The sequence below is a fragment of the Embiotoca jacksoni genome, unplaced genomic scaffold (assembly GCF_022577435.1).
Source record: "Embiotoca jacksoni isolate LCO1_2020_lvr unplaced genomic scaffold, fEmbJac1.0.p SCAF_78, whole genome shotgun sequence".
NCBI classification, from domain to species: domain Eukaryota; kingdom Metazoa; phylum Chordata; class Actinopteri; family Embiotocidae; genus Embiotoca; species Embiotoca jacksoni.
In genome coordinates, this window is record NW_027185434.1 from 768,311 (window position 1) to 788,310 (window position 20,000).

The 20,000-nt window shown below is 37.1% G+C and overlaps 2 protein-coding genes across 2 annotated transcripts in view; both read left to right on the forward strand.

The window, feature by feature from the left end:
* ap1s1 (adaptor related protein complex 1 subunit sigma 1) overlaps nucleotides 1-14,025 on the forward strand; it is a 20,025-nt gene extending 6,000 nt beyond the window's left edge. The window contains exons 3-5 of the mRNA XM_069177877.1: nucleotides 13,416-13,524; nucleotides 13,623-13,760; nucleotides 13,948-14,025. Of these exons, the coding sequence (XP_069033978.1) occupies nucleotides 13,416-13,524; nucleotides 13,623-13,760; nucleotides 13,948-13,995 (295 nt within the window). The 3' untranslated portion in view covers nucleotides 13,996-14,025. The remainder of the gene's footprint in view (nucleotides 1-13,415; nucleotides 13,525-13,622; nucleotides 13,761-13,947) is intronic.
* Nucleotides 14,026-16,582: 2,557 nt separating this feature from the next.
* The window catches only part of vgf (VGF nerve growth factor inducible), a 4,519-nt gene continuing 1,101 nt past the window's right edge, over nucleotides 16,583-20,000 (forward strand). The window contains 2 exon segments of the mRNA XM_069177876.1: nucleotides 16,583-16,826; nucleotides 18,922-20,000. The exon segment at nucleotides 18,922-20,000 is cut by the window's right edge and continues 875 nt beyond it. Coding sequence (XP_069033977.1) covers nucleotides 18,972-20,000 — 1,029 coding nt within the window. The 5' untranslated portion in view covers nucleotides 16,583-16,826; nucleotides 18,922-18,971.

Here is a 20,000-nt window from a genome sequence, read left to right on the forward strand (position 1 = left end):
CGGTATTATGATATTTGATGGTATTATGATATTTGACGGTATTATGATATTTGATGGCGTCATGATATTTGATGGCGTCATATTTGACGGTATTATGATATTTGACGGCGTCATGATATTTGATGGCGTCATGATATTTGATGGTATTATGATATTTGATGGCGTCATGATATTTGATGGCGTCATGATATTTGACGGTATTATGATATTTGATGGTATTATGATATTTGACGGCGTCATGATATTTGATGGTATTATGATATTTGATGGTATTATGATATTTGATGGCGTCATGATTTTTGATGGCGTCATGATATTTGACGGTATTATGATATTTGATGGTCTTATGATATTTGATGGCGTCATGATATTTGATGGTATTATGATATTTGATGGCGTCATGATATTTGATGGTATTATGATATTTGATGGCGTCATGATATTTGATGGTATTATGATATTTGATGGTATTATGATATTTGATGGCGTCATGATATTTGATGGTATAATGATATTTGATGGCGTCATGATATTTGATGGTATTATGATATTTGATGGCGTTATGATATTTGATGGCGTCATGATATTTGACGGTATTATGATATTTGACGGTATTATATTTGATGGCGTCATGATATTTGATGGTATTGTGATATTTGACTGTATTATGATATTTGATGGCGTCATGATATTTGATGGCGTCATATTTGACGGTATTATGATATTTGACGGCGTCATGATATTTGATGGCGTCATGATATTTGATGGTATTATGATATTTGATGGTATTATGATATTTGACGGTATTATGATATTTGACTGTATTATGATATTTGATGGCGTCATGATATTTGATGGCGTCATATTTGACGGTATTATGATATTTGACGGCGTCATGATATTTGATGGCGTCATGATATTTGATGGTATTATGATATTTGATGGCGTCATGATATTTGATGGCGTCATGATATTTGACGGTATTATGATATTTGACGGTATTATGATATTTGATGGCGTCATGATATTTGACGGTATTATGATATTTGATGGTATTATGATATTTGACGGCGTCATGATATTTGATGGTATTATGATATTTGATGGTATTATGATATTTGATGGCGTCATGATTTTTGATGGCGTCATGATATTTGACGGTATTATGATATTTGATGGTATTATGATATTTGACGGTATTATGATATTTGATGGCGTCATGATATTTGATGGCGTCATATTTGACGGTATTATGATATTTGACGGCGTCATGATATTTGATGGCGTCATGATATTTGATGGTATTATGATATTTGATGGCGTCATGATATTTGATGGCGTCATGATATTTGACGGTATTATGATATTTGACGGTATTATGATATTTGATGGCGTCATGATATTTGATGGTATTATGATATTTGATGGCGTCATGATATTTGATGGTATTATGATATTTGATGGTATTATGATATTTGATGGTATTATGATATTTGACGGTATTATGATATTTGATGGCGTCATGATATTTGATGGCGTCATATTTGACGGTATTATGATATTTGACGGCGTCATGATATTTGATGGCGTCATGATATTTGATGGTATTATGATATTTGATGGCGTCATGATATTTGATGGCGTCATGATATTTGACGGTATTATGATATTTGACGGTATTATGATATTTGATGGCGTCATGATATTTGATGGTATTATGATATTTGATGGCGTCATGATATTTGACGGTATTATGATATTTGATGGTATTATGATATTTGACGGCGTCATGATATTTGATGGTATTATGATATTTGATGGTATTATGATATTTGATGGCGTCATGATTTTTGATGGCGTCATGATATTTGACGGTATTATGATATTTGATGGTCTTATGATATTTGATGGCGTCATGATATTTGATGGTATTATGATATTTGATGGCGTCATGATATTTGATGGTATTATGATATTTGATGGCGTCATGATATTTGATGGTATTATGATATTTGATGGTGTCATGATATTTGATGGTATTATGATATTTGATGGTATTATGATATTTGATGGCGTCATGATATTTGATGGTATAATGATATTTGATGGCGTCATGATATTTGATGGTATTATGATATTTGATGGCGTCATGATATTTGATGGCGTCATGATATTTGACGGTATTATGATATTTGACGGTATTATATTTGATGGCGTCATGATATTTGATGGTATTATGATATTTGATGGTATTATGATATTTGATGGCGTCATGATATTTGACGGTATTATGATATTTGATGGTATTATGATATTTGATGGCGTCATGATATTTGATGGTATTATGATATTTGATGGTATTATGATATTTGATGGCGTCATGATATTTGATGGCGTCATGATATTTGATGGTATTATGATATTTGATGGTATTATGATATTTGATGGCGTCATGATATTTGATGGTTCTATGATGTTTGATGGTATTATGATATTTGATGGCGTCATGATATTTGATGGTATTATGATATTTGATGGTATTGATATTTGATGGCGTAATGATATTTGACGGTATTATGATATTTGATGGTATTATGATATTTGATGGCGTCATGATATTTGACGGTATTATGATTTTTGATGGTATTATGATATTTGATGGCGTCATGATATTTGACGGTATTATGATATTTGATGGTATTATGATATTTGATGGCGTCATGATATTTGATGGCGTCATGATATTTGATGGTATTATGATATTTGATGGCGTCATGATATTTGATGGCGTCATGATATTTGATGGTATTATGATATTTGATGACGTCATGATATTTGATGGTATTATGATATTTGATGGTATTATGATATTTGATGGCGTCATGATATTTGACGGCGTCATGATATTTGACGGTATTATGATATTTGATGGTATTATGATATTTGACGGTATTATGATATTTGATGGCGTCATGATATTTGATGGCGTCATATTTGACGGTATTATGATATTTGACGGCGTCATGATATTTGATGGCGTCATGATATTTGATGGTATTATGATATTTGATGGCGTCATGATATTTGATGGCGTCATGATATTTGACGGTATTATGATATTTGATGGTATTATGATATTTGACGGCGTCATGATATTTGACGGTATTATGATATTTGATGGTATTATGATATTTGATGGCGTCATGATTTTTGATGGCGTCATGATATTTGACGGTATTATGATATTTGATGGTCTTATGATATTTGATGGCGTCATGATATTTGATGGTATTATGATATTTGATGGCGTCATGATATTTGATGGTATTATGATATTTGATGGCGTCATGATATTTGATGGTATTATGATATTTGATGGTATTATGATATTTGATGGCGTCATGATATTTGATGGTATAATGATATTTGATGGCGTCATGATATTTGATGGTATTATGATATTTGATGGCGTCATGATATTTGATGGCGTCATATTTGACGGTATTATGATATTTGACGGCGTCATGATATTTGATGGCGTCATGATATTTGATGGTATTATGATATTTGATGGCGTCATGATATTTGATGGCGTCATGATATTTGACGGTATTATGATATTTGATGGTATTATGATATTTGACGGCGTCATGATATTTGATGGTATTATGATATTTGATGGTATTATGATATTTGATGGCGTCATGATTTTTGATGGCGTCATGATATTTGACGGTATTATGATATTTGATGGTCTTATGATATTTGATGGCGTCATGATATTTGATGGTATTATGATATTTGATGGCGTCATGATATTTGATGGTATTATGATATTTGATGGCGTCATGATATTTGATGGTATTATGATATTTGATGGTATTATGATATTTGATGGCGTCATGATATTTGATGGTATAATGATATTTGATGGCGTCATGATATTTGATGGTATTATGATATTTGATGGCGTTATGATATTTGATGGCGTCATGATATTTGACGGTATTATGATATTTGACGGTATTATATTTGATGGCGTCATGATATTTGATGGTATTGTGATATTTGACTGTATTATGATATTTGATGGCGTCATGATATTTGATGGCGTCATATTTGACGGTATTATGATATTTGACGGCGTCATGATATTTGATGGCGTCATGATATTTGATGGTATTATGATATTTGATGGTATTATGATATTTGATGGCGTCATGATATTTGATGGTATTATGATATTTGATGGCGTCATGATATTTGATGGTATTATGATATTTGATGGTGTCATGATATTTGATGGTATTATGATATTTGATGGTATTATGATATTTGATGGCGTCATGATATTTGATGGTATAATGATATTTGATGGCGTCATGATATTTGATGGTATTATGATATTTGATGGCGTCATGATATTTGATGGCGTCATGATATTTGACGGTATTATGATATTTGACGGTATTATATTTGATGGCGTCATGATATTTGATGGTATTATGATATTTGATGGTATTATGATATTTGATGGCGTCATGATATTTGACGGTATTATGATATTTGATGGTATTATGATATTTGATGGCGTCATGATATTTGATGGTATTATGATATTTGATGGTATTATGATATTTGATGGCGTCATGATATTTGATGGCGTCATGATATTTGATGGTATTATGATATTTGATGGTATTATGATATTTGATGGCGTCATGATATTTGATGGTTCTATGATGTTTGATGGTATTATGATATTTGATGGCGTCATGATATTTGATGGTATTATGATATTTGATGGTATTGATATTTGATGGCGTCATGATATTTGATGGTATTATGATATTTGATGGTATTATGATATTTGATGGCGTCATGATATTTGACGGTATTATGATTTTTGATGGTATTATGATATTTGATGGCGTCATGATATTTGACGGTATTATGATATTTGATGGTATTATGATATTTGATGGCGTCATGATATTTGATGGCGTCATGATATTTGATGGTATTATGATATTTGATGGCGTCATGATATTTGATGGCGTCATGATATTTGATGGTATTATGATATTTGATGACGTCATGATATTTGATGGTATTATGATATTTGATGGTATTATGATATTTGATGGCGTCATGATATTTGACGGCGTCATGATATTTGACGGTATTATGATATTTGATGGTATTATGATATTTGACGGTATTATGATATTTGATGGCGTCATGATATTTGATGGCGTCATATTTGACGGTATTATGATATTTGACGGCGTCATGATATTTGATGGCGTCATGATATTTGATGGTATTATGATATTTGATGGCGTCATGATATTTGATGGCGTCATGATATTTGACGGTATTATGATATTTGATGGTATTATGATATTTGACGGCGTCATGATATTTGACGGTATTATGATATTTGATGGTATTATGATATTTGATGGCGTCATGATTTTTGATGTCGTCATGATATTTGACGGTATTATGATATTTGATGGTCTTATGATATTTGATGGCGTCATGATATTTGATGGTATTATGATATTTGATGGCGTCATGATATTTGATGGTATTATGATATTTGATGGCGTCATGATATTTGATGGTATTATGATATTTGATGGTATTATGATATTTGATGGCGTCATGATATTTGATGGTATAATGATATTTGATGGCGTCATGATATTTGATGGTATTATGATATTTGATGGCGTCATGATATTTGATGGCGTCATATTTGACGGTATTATGATATTTGACGGCGTCATGATATTTGATGGCGTCATGATATTTGATGGTATTATGATATTTGATGGCGTCATGATATTTGATGGCGTCATGATATTTGACGGTATTATGATATTTGATGGTATTATGATATTTGACGGCGTCATGATATTTGATGGTATTATGATATTTGATGGTATTATGATATTTGATGGCGTCATGATTTTTGATGGCGTCATGATATTTGACGGTATTATGATATTTGATGGTCTTATGATATTTGATGGCGTCATGATATTTGATGGTATTATGATATTTGATGGCGTCATGATATTTGATGGTATTATGATATTTGATGGCGTCATGATATTTGATGGTATTATGATATTTGATGGCGTCATGATATTTGATGGTATAATGATATTTGATGGCGTCATGATATTTGATGGTATTATGATATTTGATGGCGTTATGATATTTGATGGCGTCATGATATTTGACGGTATTATGATATTTGACGGTATTATATTTGATGGCGTCATGATATTTGATGGTATTGTGATATTTGACTGTATTATGATATTTGATGGCGTCATGATATTTGATGGCGTCATATTTGACGGTATTATGATATTTGACGGCGTCATGATATTTGATGGCGTCATGATATTTGATGGTATTATGATATTTGATGGCGTCATGATATTTGATGGCGTCATGATATTTGACGGTATTATGATATTTGACGGTATTATGATATTTGATGGCGTCATGATATTTGACGGTATTATGATATTTGATGGTATTATGATATTTGACGGCGTCATGATATTTGATGTATTATGATATTTGATGGTATTATGATATTTGATGGCGTCATGATTTTTGATGGCGTCATGATATTTGACGGTATTATGATATTTGATGGTATTATGATATTTGACGGTATTATGATATTTGATGGCGTCATGATATTTGATGGCGTCATATTTGACGGTATTATGATATTTGACGGCGTCATGATATTTGATGGCGTCATGATATTTGATGGTATTATGATATTTGATGGCGTCATGATATTTGATGGCGTCATGATATTTGACGGTATTATGATATTTGACGGTATTATGATATTTGATGGCGTCATGATATTTGATGGTATTATGATATTTGATGGCGTCATGATATTTGATGGTATTATGATATTTGATGGCGTCATGATATTTGACGGTATTATGATATTTGATGGTATTATGATATTTGACGGCGTCATGATATTTGATGGTATTATGATATTTGATGGTATTATGATATTTGATGGCGTCATGATTTTTGATGGCGTCATGATATTTGACGGTATTATGATATTTGATGGTCTTATGATATTTGATGGCGTCATGATATTTGATGGTATTATGATATTTGATGGCGTCATGATATTTGATGGTATTATGATATTTGATGGCGTCATGATATTTGATGGTATTATGATATTTGATGGTATTATGATATTTGATGGCGTCATGATATTTGATGGTATAATGATATTTGATGGCGTCATGATATTTGATGGTATTATGATATTTGATGGCGTTATGATATTTGATGGCGTCATGATATTTGACGGTATTATGATATTTGACGGTATTATATTTGATGGCGTCATGATATTTGATGGTATTGTGATATTTGACTGTATTATGATATTTGATGGCGTCATGATATTTGATGGCGTCATATTTGACGGTATTATGATATTTGACGGCGTCATGATATTTGATGGCGTCATGATATTTGATGGTATTATGATATTTGATGGTATTATGATATTTGATGGCGTCATGATATTTGATGGTATTATGATATTTGATGGCGTCATGATATTTGATGGTATTATGATATTTGATGGTGTCATGATATTTGATGGTATTATGATATTTGATGGTATTATGATATTTGATGGCGTCATGATATTTGATGGTATAATGATATTTGATGGCGTCATGATATTTGATGGTATTATGATATTTGATGGCGTCATGATATTTGATGGCGTCATGATATTTGACGGTATTATGATATTTGACGGTATTATATTTGATGGCGTCATGATATTTGATGGTATTATGATATTTGATGGTATTATGATATTTGATGGCGTCATGATATTTGACGGTATTATGATATTTGATGGTATTATGATATTTGATGGCGTCATGATATTTGATGGTATTATGATATTTGATGGTATTATGATATTTGATGGCGTCATGATATTTGATGGCGTCATGATATTTGATGGTATTATGATATTTGATGGTATTATGATATTTGATGGCGTCATGATATTTGATGGTTCTATGATGTTTGATGGTATTATGATATTTGATGGCGTCATGATATTTGATGGTATTATGATATTTGATGGTATTGATATTTGATGGCGTCATGATATTTGATGGTATTATGATATTTGATGGTATTATGATATTTGATGGCGTCATGATATTTGACGGTATTATGATTTTTGATGGTATTATGATATTTGATGGCGTCATGATATTTGACGGTATTATGATATTTGATGGTATTATGATATTTGATGGCGTCATGATATTTGATGGCGTCATGATATTTGATGGTATTATGATATTTGATGGCGTCATGATATTTGATGGCGTCATGATATTTGATGGTATTATGATATTTGATGACGTCATGATATTTGATGGTATTATGATATTTGATGGTATTATGATATTTGATGGCGTCATGATATTTGACGGCGTCATGATATTTGACGGTATTATGATATTTGATGGTATTATGATATTTGACGGTATTATGATATTTGATGGCGTCATGATATTTGATGGCGTCATATTTGACGGTATTATGATATTTGACGGCGTCATGATATTTGATGGCGTCATGATATTTGATGGTATTATGATATTTGATGGCGTCATGATATTTGATGGCGTCATGATATTTGACGGTATTATGATATTTGATGGTATTATGATATTTGACGGCGTCATGATATTTGACGGTATTATGATATTTGATGGTATTATGATATTTGATGGCGTCATGATTTTTGATGTCGTCATGATATTTGACGGTATTATGATATTTGATGGTCTTATGATATTTGATGGCGTCATGATATTTGATGGTATTATGATATTTGATGGCGTCATGATATTTGATGGTATTATGATATTTGATGGCGTCATGATATTTGATGGTATTATGATATTTGATGGTATTATGATATTTGATGGCGTCATGATATTTGATGGTATAATGATATTTGATGGCGTCATGATATTTGATGGTATTATGATATTTGATGGCGTCATGATATTTGATGGCGTCATATTTGACGGTATTATGATATTTGACGGCGTCATGATATTTGATGGCGTCATGATATTTGATGGTATTATGATATTTGATGGCGTCATGATATTTGATGGCGTCATGATATTTGACGGTATTATGATATTTGATGGTATTATGATATTTGACGGCGTCATGATATTTGATGGTATTATGATATTTGATGGTATTATGATATTTGATGGCGTCATGATTTTTGATGGCGTCATGATATTTGACGGTATTATGATATTTGATGGTCTTATGATATTTGATGGCGTCATGATATTTGATGGTATTATGATATTTGATGGCGTCATGATATTTGATGGTATTATGATATTTGATGGCGTCATGATATTTGATGGTATTATGATATTTGATGGCGTCATGATATTTGATGGTATAATGATATTTGATGGCGTCATGATATTTGATGGTATTATGATATTTGATGGCGTTATGATATTTGATGGCGTCATGATATTTGACGGTATTATGATATTTGACGGTATTATATTTGATGGCGTCATGATATTTGATGGTATTGTGATATTTGACTGTATTATGATATTTGATGGCGTCATGATATTTGATGGCGTCATATTTGACGGTATTATGATATTTGACGGCGTCATGATATTTGATGGCGTCATGATATTTGATGGTATTATGATATTTGATGGTATTATGATATTTGACGGTATTATGATATTTGACTGTATTATGATATTTGATGGCGTCATGATATTTGATGGCGTCATATTTGACGGTATTATGATATTTGACGGCGTCATGATATTTGATGGCGTCATGATATTTGATGGTATTATGATATTTGATGGCGTCATGATATTTGATGGCGTCATGATATTTGACGGTATTATGATATTTGACGGTATTATGATATTTGATGGCGTCATGATATTTGACGGTATTATGATATTTGATGGTATTATGATATTTGACGGCGTCATGATATTTGATGTATTATGATATTTGATGGTATTATGATATTTGATGGCGTCATGATTTTTGATGGCGTCATGATATTTGACGGTATTATGATATTTGATGGTATTATGATATTTGACGGTATTATGATATTTGATGGCGTCATGATATTTGATGGCGTCATATTTGACGGTATTATGATATTTGACGGCGTCATGATATTTGATGGCGTCATGATATTTGATGGTATTATGATATTTGATGGCGTCATGATATTTGATGGCGTCATGATATTTGACGGTATTATGATATTTGACGGTATTATGATATTTGATGGCGTCATGATATTTGATGGTATTATGATATTTGATGGCGTCATGATATTTGATGGTATTATGATATTTGATGGCGTCATGATATTTGACGGTATTATGATATTTGATGGTATTATGATATTTGACGGCGTCATGATATTTGATGGTATTATGATATTTGATGGTATTATGATATTTGATGGCGTCATGATTTTTGATGGCGTCATGATATTTGACGGTATTATGATATTTGATGGTCTTATGATATTTGATGGCGTCATGATATTTGATGGTATTATGATATTTGATGGCGTCATGATATTTGATGGTATTATGATATTTGATGGCGTCATGATATTTGATGGTATTATGATATTTGATGGTGTCATGATATTTGATGGTATTATGATATTTGATGGTATTATGATATTTGATGGCGTCATGATATTTGATGGTATAATGATATTTGATGGCGTCATGATATTTGATGGTATTATGATATTTGATGGCGTCATGATATTTGATGGCGTCATGATATTTGACGGTATTATGATATTTGACGGTATTATATTTGATGGCGTCATGATATTTGATGGTATTATGATATTTGATGGTATTATGATATTTGATGGCGTCATGATATTTGACGGTATTATGATATTTGATGGTATTATGATATTTGATGGCGTCATGATATTTGATGGTATTATGATATTTGATGGTAGTATGATATTTGATGGCGTCATGATATTTGATGGTATTATGATATTTGATGGTATTATGATATTTCATGGCGTCATGATATTTGATGGTTCTATGATGTTTGATGGTATTATGATATTTGATGGCGTCATGATATTTGATGGTATTATGATATTTGATGGTATTGATATTTGATGGCGTCATGATATTTGACGGTATTATGATATTTGATGGTATTATGATATTTGATGGCGTCATGATATTTGACGGTATTATGATTTTTGATGGTATTATGATATTTGATGGCGTCATGATATTTGACGGTATTATGATATTTGATGGTATTATGATATTTGATGGCGTCATGATATTTGATGGCGTCATGATATTTGATGGTATTATGATATTTGACGGTATTATGATATTTGGCGGTATTGTGATATTTGACTGTATTATGATATTTGATGGCGTCATGATATTTGATGGCGTCATATTTGACGGTATTATATTTGACGGCGTCATGATATTTGATGGCGTCATGATATTTGATGGTATTATGATATTTGATGGCGTCATGATATTTGATGGCGTCATGATATTTGACGGTATTATGATATTTGACGGTATTATGATATTTGATGGCGTCATGATATTTGACGGTATTATGATATTTGATGGTATTATGATATTTGACGGCGTCATGATATTTGATGGTATTATGATATTTGATGGTATTATGATATTTGATGGCGTCATGATTTTTGATGGCGTCATGATATTTGACGGTGTTATGATATTTGATGGTATTATGATATTTGACGGCGTCATGATATTTGATGGTATTATGATATTTGATGGTATTATGATATTTGATGGCGTCATGATTTTTGATGGCGTCATGATATTTGATGGCGTCATGATATTTGACGGTATTATGATATTTGATGGTATTATGATATTTGACGGCGTCATGATATTTGATGGTATTATGATATTTGATGGTATTATGATATTTGATGGCGTCATGATTTTTGATGGCGTCATGATATTTGACGGTATTATGATATTTGATGGTATTATGATATTTGATGGCGTCATGATATTTGATGGTATTATGATGTTTGATGGTATTATGATATTTGATGGCGTCATGATATTTGATGGTATTATGATATTTGATGGTATTGATATTTGATGGCGTCATGATATTTGACGGTATTATGATATTTGATGGTATTTTGATATTTGATGGCGTCATGATATTTGACGGTATTATGATTTTTGATGGTATTATGATATTTGATGGCGTCATGATATTTGACGGTATTATGATATTTGATGGTATTATGATATTTGATGGCGTCATGATATTTGATGGCGTCATGATATTTGATGGTATAATGATATTTGATGGCGTCATGATATTTGATGGTATTATGATATTTGATGGCGTCATGATATTTGATGGCGTCATGATATTTGATGGTATTATGATATTTGACGGTATTATGATATTTGACGGTATTATGATATTTGACGGTATTATGATATTTGATGGCGTCATGATATTTGATGAATTATGATATTTGATGGTATTATGATATTTGATGGCGTCATGATATTTGATGGTATTATGATATTTGATGGCGTCATGATATTTGATGGCGTCATGATATTTGACGGTATTATGATATTTGACGGTATTATGATATTTGATGGTATTATGATATTTGACGGTATTATGATATTTGATGGCGTCATGATATTTGATGGCGTCATGATATTTGACGGTATTATGATATTTGACGGTATTATGATATTTGATGGTATTATGATATTTGACGGTATTATGATATTTGATGGTATTATGAAATTTGATGGCGTCATGATATTTGATGGTATTATGATATTTGATGGTGTTATGATATTTGCCGGTATTATGATATTTGATGGCGTCATGATATTTGATGGTATTATGATATTTGATGGTATTATGATATTTGATTGCGTCATGATATTTGATGGTATTATGATATTTGATGGCGTCATGATATTTGATGGCGTCATGATATTTGATGGCATTATGATATTTGATGGTATTATGATATTTGATGGCATCATGATATTTGATGGCGTCATGATATTTGATGGTATTATGATATTTGATGGCGTAATGATATTTGATGGTATTATGATATTTGATGGCGTCATGATATTTGACGGTATTATGATATTTGATGGTATTATGATATTTGATGGCGTCATGATATTTGATGGTATCATGATATTTGATGTGTTTCCTTGCAGATATGCAAGCCTGTACTTCTGCTGTGCGATTGAAGAGCAGGACAACGAGCTGATCACACTGGAGGTCATCCACCGCTTCGTGGAGCTGCTGGATAAATACTTCGGCAGCGTAAGTGAAAGATGATGATGTCATTCTGTCTGCACAGGATTCAAACCTGCATGTCACTGCGTTTAGAGAAGGTGAAGCCGTCCATCTTGTTTGTGCAGGTGTGTGAGCTGGACATCATCTTTAACTTCGAGAAGGCCTACTTCATCTTAGATGAGTTCCTGATGGGAGGAGAGATCCAGGACACGTCCAAGAAAAGTGTCCTCAAAGCCATCGAACAGGCCGACCTGCTGCAGGAGGTACCGTCAGCAGCACATCCATCTGGACCTTAGTGGGTCTGAATAAAGACCAACATTCAGTCTGAGCCAACGGAGGCTCCTGAATGTGTTTAGTCTGAGTCCAGTTTTAGTTCTAATTTGAAGTCTAGTTCTGTGTTTGTCCACATGTCTCATAATGTTACACGTTAACGTCTGTGTTTGTTCGCAGGAGGACGAGTCCCCCAGAAGTGTCCTGGAGGAGATGGGCTTGGCGTAGTCCACAGCAGCGTTGGGAGGAGGGGGCGGGGCTATCTGGCGGGGGCGGGGCTATCTGGATGGACATGCTGGGACTGACAGCGCTGGTTCTGTGTGTCTGTGGCTTCGGGGCTGATGTACAGTGATTTCCTGGGAAGAGACTCAGTTCATGGAAGAGTTGTGTGTTCATGTTTTTAAAGCTTTTAAAGATGAAGAGTTGGTTGAAGGAGCGTCGGTGGATAATGACGATCTGCAGTTTGACTGACGCGATCGAAAAGGCTCCTCCTGTCTCGATGCTCTGTCGGGTCCTGAAGGTGAACCGGGTCGGACAACTGCATGACCACGACCGGTCGGTTCACGTTGAAGCAGGTAGTCTGGATGATAACTTCCTTCATCAGACCTGCTGTCTCCACGTCTCACTATTTAAGATTGAATTGTAATATTATACATATTTTTGTGAAGGTGGTAACTCTGACAGACGATGTAACACATCATTGTTTGTGGCTCCACTCTCAGATGGTTCTGGTTCTTCTTAGAGGTCCGGTGTGGAGGATTCAGTGTGATGGCAGGACTATAATAGAGCTCTGTTGGCTCCTGTAGAATGACTCCTTCATATGTCCGCAGGGAGCAGGTCCTCCACGGAGCCACCGTGTTTCTACAGGAGCCCACAGGGGACAAACCAAACTCTGTCTCTCGAGATGGACCTTGATGTTTTCACCTTGAAAGCCTCTAAATCCTGCACACTGCTCCTCCACTGTACCTGCTGGTACCAGACCCACATCACCTGCATGAACATGTGGTCTGCAGAATCCTTTCCTATCGCTGCGTCCTGATGGGCGTCGACCTCGGCTTCATTTTGAAACTGCTGGAGGAGCCTTTAACCAATCAGCACGGACCAGCGCCGCAGCTCCATTTAGAGAGAAGCACTTGACTTCTGTCCTTCAGGGTGAAGGTTCATGCTAACGGGGTCTCCAGACTAATCAGTGAAGCTGAGCAGGCTACCTGTGATACATCTCTGTCACTATATGCTTCTATTTATTTAAGAGTGTTTGATATTTTAAGATTCTGCTGTTTGGATTTCCTTCCTCGACCTGTGATTGGCCCGTCGTACCAACATAAAGATGATGATCTGCATGATGAACCAAAGATATCCGATCAACATCTGAGCTCCAGCAGGCCGCCTCCCTCTGATCCGTGCGTTCAGCGGACCGGACGATCGCTCTGCTCTGCAGGAACCACCAACTGGTACCACGTTGGGATGGATAGAAATCACACGGACCGGGGGGAACAGGTGACCGCGTCATGGTGGGTCCATCCTCAGGTTTTAAGTCAAGTCTGGTGTCATCAGCATTTCCTTCATGAACTCTGCATCTGTCTCAACTTCTTTCAGTTTGATTTAGTTCACATCAACTTGTAATCAGACGAATTATTTAGTCTACGAGTGTGTCGGGGAAATAAAGGTTTCTGGAAAACAAATGTGTGGTTCAGCAAATGCACAAACATCCTGCACGTTGGGGTTTGATGACATCTTGAAGAACCCAGAAATACTTCCTGCAAAAACCAACACTTGCAGGAGGAGTTAATAATCAAAACACGATGGACTGACGAGTGAAGTCGATTTTTGTTTGACCTGCTGATTCAAGTCCTGATCAACCAGCTGAGACTCGATCAGATACACGTTGCAGCGTTTCACCTGAGGACACTCGGTTACACAATTCATGAACTGCAGACAAAATATTCCACCAAACTGATCTTGGCTCAGATGTTTCCACGTCTTCCTCTGGTGGAGCTGCTGGTTCCTCTGGGTTCTTGGACAGGATGAACATATTACCTCCTGAATTAAAGTTCATGTACAGTAGCTCATATAATTATTCTTCACCTGATTTTCCCCTCAAACTGTCCTCAGAAAAATACATCACAGCAAGAAAGTATTAAAAAGCTGAAAGGCTTCAGCAGATTTCCTTCATGTTGAGTTGTGAAACAATCTATTTTATTTTGAAATCCTAAATGTTTTTTATTAACCTGCTACCTTTAACAAAATATATCAACATAATACATTGATTGATTCTGAGACAGTTTGAGGTCTGTCAGTGCTTTCATGAGCACACACACACACACACCTGCATCATTCAGGTGTTCAGGTGATCAGGTGTTCAACCAATGGTAAACATCCACTGAGCTACTAATGGACTGAGAAGGGCTAACAGCTGACCAGCAGTGTGGAGCAGGATGATGTGATGCTCACATGTATTTCTCAGGATTGTTATTACAGCCAGTGAACAGCCACATTAATGCTGACTGGGTTCTCTCCTGTCTGAAAGCCTGCATGAGTCCACGATGACCCCCCCACAGACTCCATCTCCTGCCTCATGTGGCCCCAGAGAGGTTGGGTCCGGCCCTGCAGAGCTGGCACTATAAATTCATTCAGCAGCAGCAGCTCCATCTCTGCAGCTAATTGGTTCACAGAGTGGGAGGGGGAGGGGGGTGGAGTGCAGAAAAATCTTATGAATGAAACCCAGTCTAGTGACGTCAATAGGGACCGCTTGACGCAGGAATCACGTGGCCCGAGAGGGCGGAGGTATAAAGCTCCGCAGCCGCTGTCCGTGGTCCTGAAAACAGACGGAGCCGGGAGCGGAGTCCCTGGAGAGGAGCGCGTGAGGAGCCCACAACACAGCGACAAACAACAACAACAACTACAACAACAGCGACGACACTTCACCTCAGACAACAGCAGCAGCAGCAGGAGAGCAGAGAGCCGGCGGCGGGCTCGCTGCATGTCAGCAGGACTTCCAGAGACTGTGACGTGACGAGGAGGGAAGCTGGAATCCCCCCGCTGCTCCCACGGAGCTGCAAGTAAGTAACTTATTGAACAGCTGCCTGCTGTCTGTCCGGACGACATGAGTGGATGAATATGAATCCTCAGCGATGTTTAAACCAGTTGAGGGATGATCAGGACAGGAGGGAGACTCCTGGTGTCTCAGGGTTGGACACGTCAGAGGATTCATGACATTTTAATGAGTCCAGATATTCATCATCAGTAACACTCGACCCCCTGCTGGCACAATGGGATCATGTCGGGCTGAATCACGGCCCCCCGTGGAGGAGGAGTGTATTCTTACTTGGACTGACTATTTCTTTTATTTATAGTCAACCGTATTGTTCTTCCTCCTCCTCTTCCTCCTCCTCACCATCATCATCATCATGACTCGCTCCTCCATAAATAAACAGAGAAGCAGAAGTAGACTGGAGCTGCTCCAAACTAATGAATGTCATCATGTCCATGTTTGTTGGGTTGTGAGTTTCCAGTGGGGTCTGGTTCTGGGTCTGGTTCGGATCATTGGTGTAAACGGTGGTGTGACCTACTCAGGCCACATGAAAGCAGGTGCAGCATCTTTTCTTTTGCTTCGTTCACCCTGCAGTCCGACCTCCTCTGCACAATCTGCGACTCGTTAGAGCGCAGAGGTGATGTAGGTGATGTAGGAGGTGTAGGCGGTGTAGGAGGTGGTGGCTCAGACTGTTCAGCGAGTTGTCAAGTAGTCGGAAGGTTGCAGGTTCGAGCCCCGAGTTGCTGCCCATAGCGAACCGTCAGTCTGTGAATGTACCGCTGATGTCGTCCACCTTCCAGGGTGCTACAGTCTCATGTGTGAGTGGAAAACAGTGGAAAAACGCTTTGAGACTAACAAGGTGATGAACCGCTGTACCTGTGTACACCATTTAATTTGGACCTTTTAGGACTAAATCTGCTGATGTTTTGGGAGCTTTAAACGTTCTGCAGCAGCCAGCGTGGCGCGGTGCCACGCAGCAGCGCGCGGGCTGTGGACGTGCTGCCTGTTGATAAGAAGGTGCAGCAGCGCGCGTGCTGCTTGGTATGACTGCTGTGATGTTTGAAGACCAATCAGTCAACGTCACTGCACTTGTTGCTAAGTGTTAAAATGTCAGGATCCCTCCCCCGCGTCACGAGCTCTCCTTGCTGCTGACCTGAGATCAGCAGACAGCGTTCCCATGATGCAGTGGTGTTGAGTCCTGTCGGAGAGCCTCACACCTGCATGTCGTCATCCCTCCCTCTCTGCCCACACCTGATTGGCTGCTGCAGGCCTCATCCTACAGTCCAGCTGTCCTTCGGCTGAACACACCCGGACCAGCTGATCAGGTGTGGGAATTAAAAAGATCACCTGACATGACATGTAACACTGAAGCATGCTGGGATGAAATGCTGTGTTGTTTTATACATGCAGATGATGTGAGTTTGTCTGCTGGTGTGCAAATGTGAGTTTTTATTAGCATGAAGTTCAAACCTCAGAACTGACAGAAGTTTTAGTTTTTATTGTTTATTATCTTTATTAGTTTGCTTTATGATCAATGTAATCACACATTGTTTCGGACCAGATGCTGACTTTAAATAAATAAATCAAATTGAGCAACATTATTAACATGTAAATAATGTTGCTATGTGTGTTTTAGTGTACTGTAACCAAAACAATACTTTAATACTTCAAATATTTATGCATGTTTTTCTACAAAACATTTTTTTTTTATTTGAAAAACAAGCCAAGTTTCCAAATGTTAATAAAATGCAGTCTGAAACGAATCAATCTGCATCAGAGCAGAAGGAAACACGATTACAGATCTGAGCAGCTGATTGTTCATATCAACTGTGCTGACTTATTTTCACAAATAGACTCAGATTTAAAGTGAATAATTCAAAACTATAACGCTTCAAAACACCTTTCATCTTTAATATCTGATTTTTATTTCAATTTTCTTTGACCAAACTGTTTCATTGGATCCATTTTCGAATGAAATTACTCGTTGATCATCGAATCAAACGGACCTCCAGGTCGGTGAGAAGCAGCAGCTGGATCTTCACAATCCTCGGATGAGGAAGGAACTCCTGGAATTCTGTTCTGAATCTGAGCAGCTGATTCTGTGTTTTCTCTTCTTCCTCCAGATATTTCAAACCTCCCTCGCTGCTCCCAGCACAACCCGTCCTGAGTGGCCATGACAAGATACCACCATGCCTCCAGTGCCCTTCCTCTCCTGCTCCTCCTGACAGCCACCTCCTTCCTCCACCTGTCCACCTCCAACCCTCTCAGCAGCCGTAGAGAAGTGGACGACGCTCCAAGAGACGCTCCTCCTGGAAACAGGGAGCGGAGGGACGAGGAGAGACGAGCGACACACAGACAGGAAGAAGAAGAGCTCTTCAAAGATGTGGATCCCAAACAACTAGCAGCAGTTTTACTGCAGGCACTGAATCGCTCCCAAGCAGAGAGATGGAGGGAGGGGGAGGAGCACGGGGGGGTGGAGGAGGAGATGAAGGCTGAGAGAGGGGGGGTTAAAAAAGAAGAGGCATACAGGGAGGTCAGAACAATGGAGGGAGCAGACCGAGACAGAGATGGAGGACAAGAGTTGGAGCTGCTGATGGCTGCACAGGGGAGGCAGCAGCAAAGGGAGGAGGAGGAGGAGGAGAGGAGGAGAGCTCAGGAGGAGGAGGAGAAGATGACCGAGAGGGTGACCAGTCGTACAACTAGCCACGCAGTGCAGACTCAGAAAGAGCAGCAGCCGGCCGCCTCAGATGTTAGAGGAGAGAACGGGCAGGGTGCCGCTGCCCGGCAGGAGCCGACCAGCCCCGACCAGGAGGAGGAGGAGGAGGAGGAGCAGCTCAGCCCCGAGGAGCTCAAGAGCCTGGAGACCATGATGAAGGAGTTTCCTCGTTTGAACACGGCCACCAAGAGGGAGGGAGACTCGGGGCTGAACCAGAGAGCCAGCAGAGGCTACAGCAGCTACAACGACGTCCTCCCCGTGAATAAAGGCAGCGACCTCCTCATGTCCAAGGAGAAGCTGAAGTGGCAGGAGGAGACGCAGAAGGCCATGAACTTCCCCTCCTTCAGAGGAGGCAACTTCATGGATGAGTTCCAGGATGGGAACTATAACAGTAATGCAGCACAGACGCAGCTAGCAGAGCAGGAGGTGATGGAAGAGGACGAGCCAGAGGAGGAGGAGGAGGAGGAAGATGAGGAGGTGCTGAAT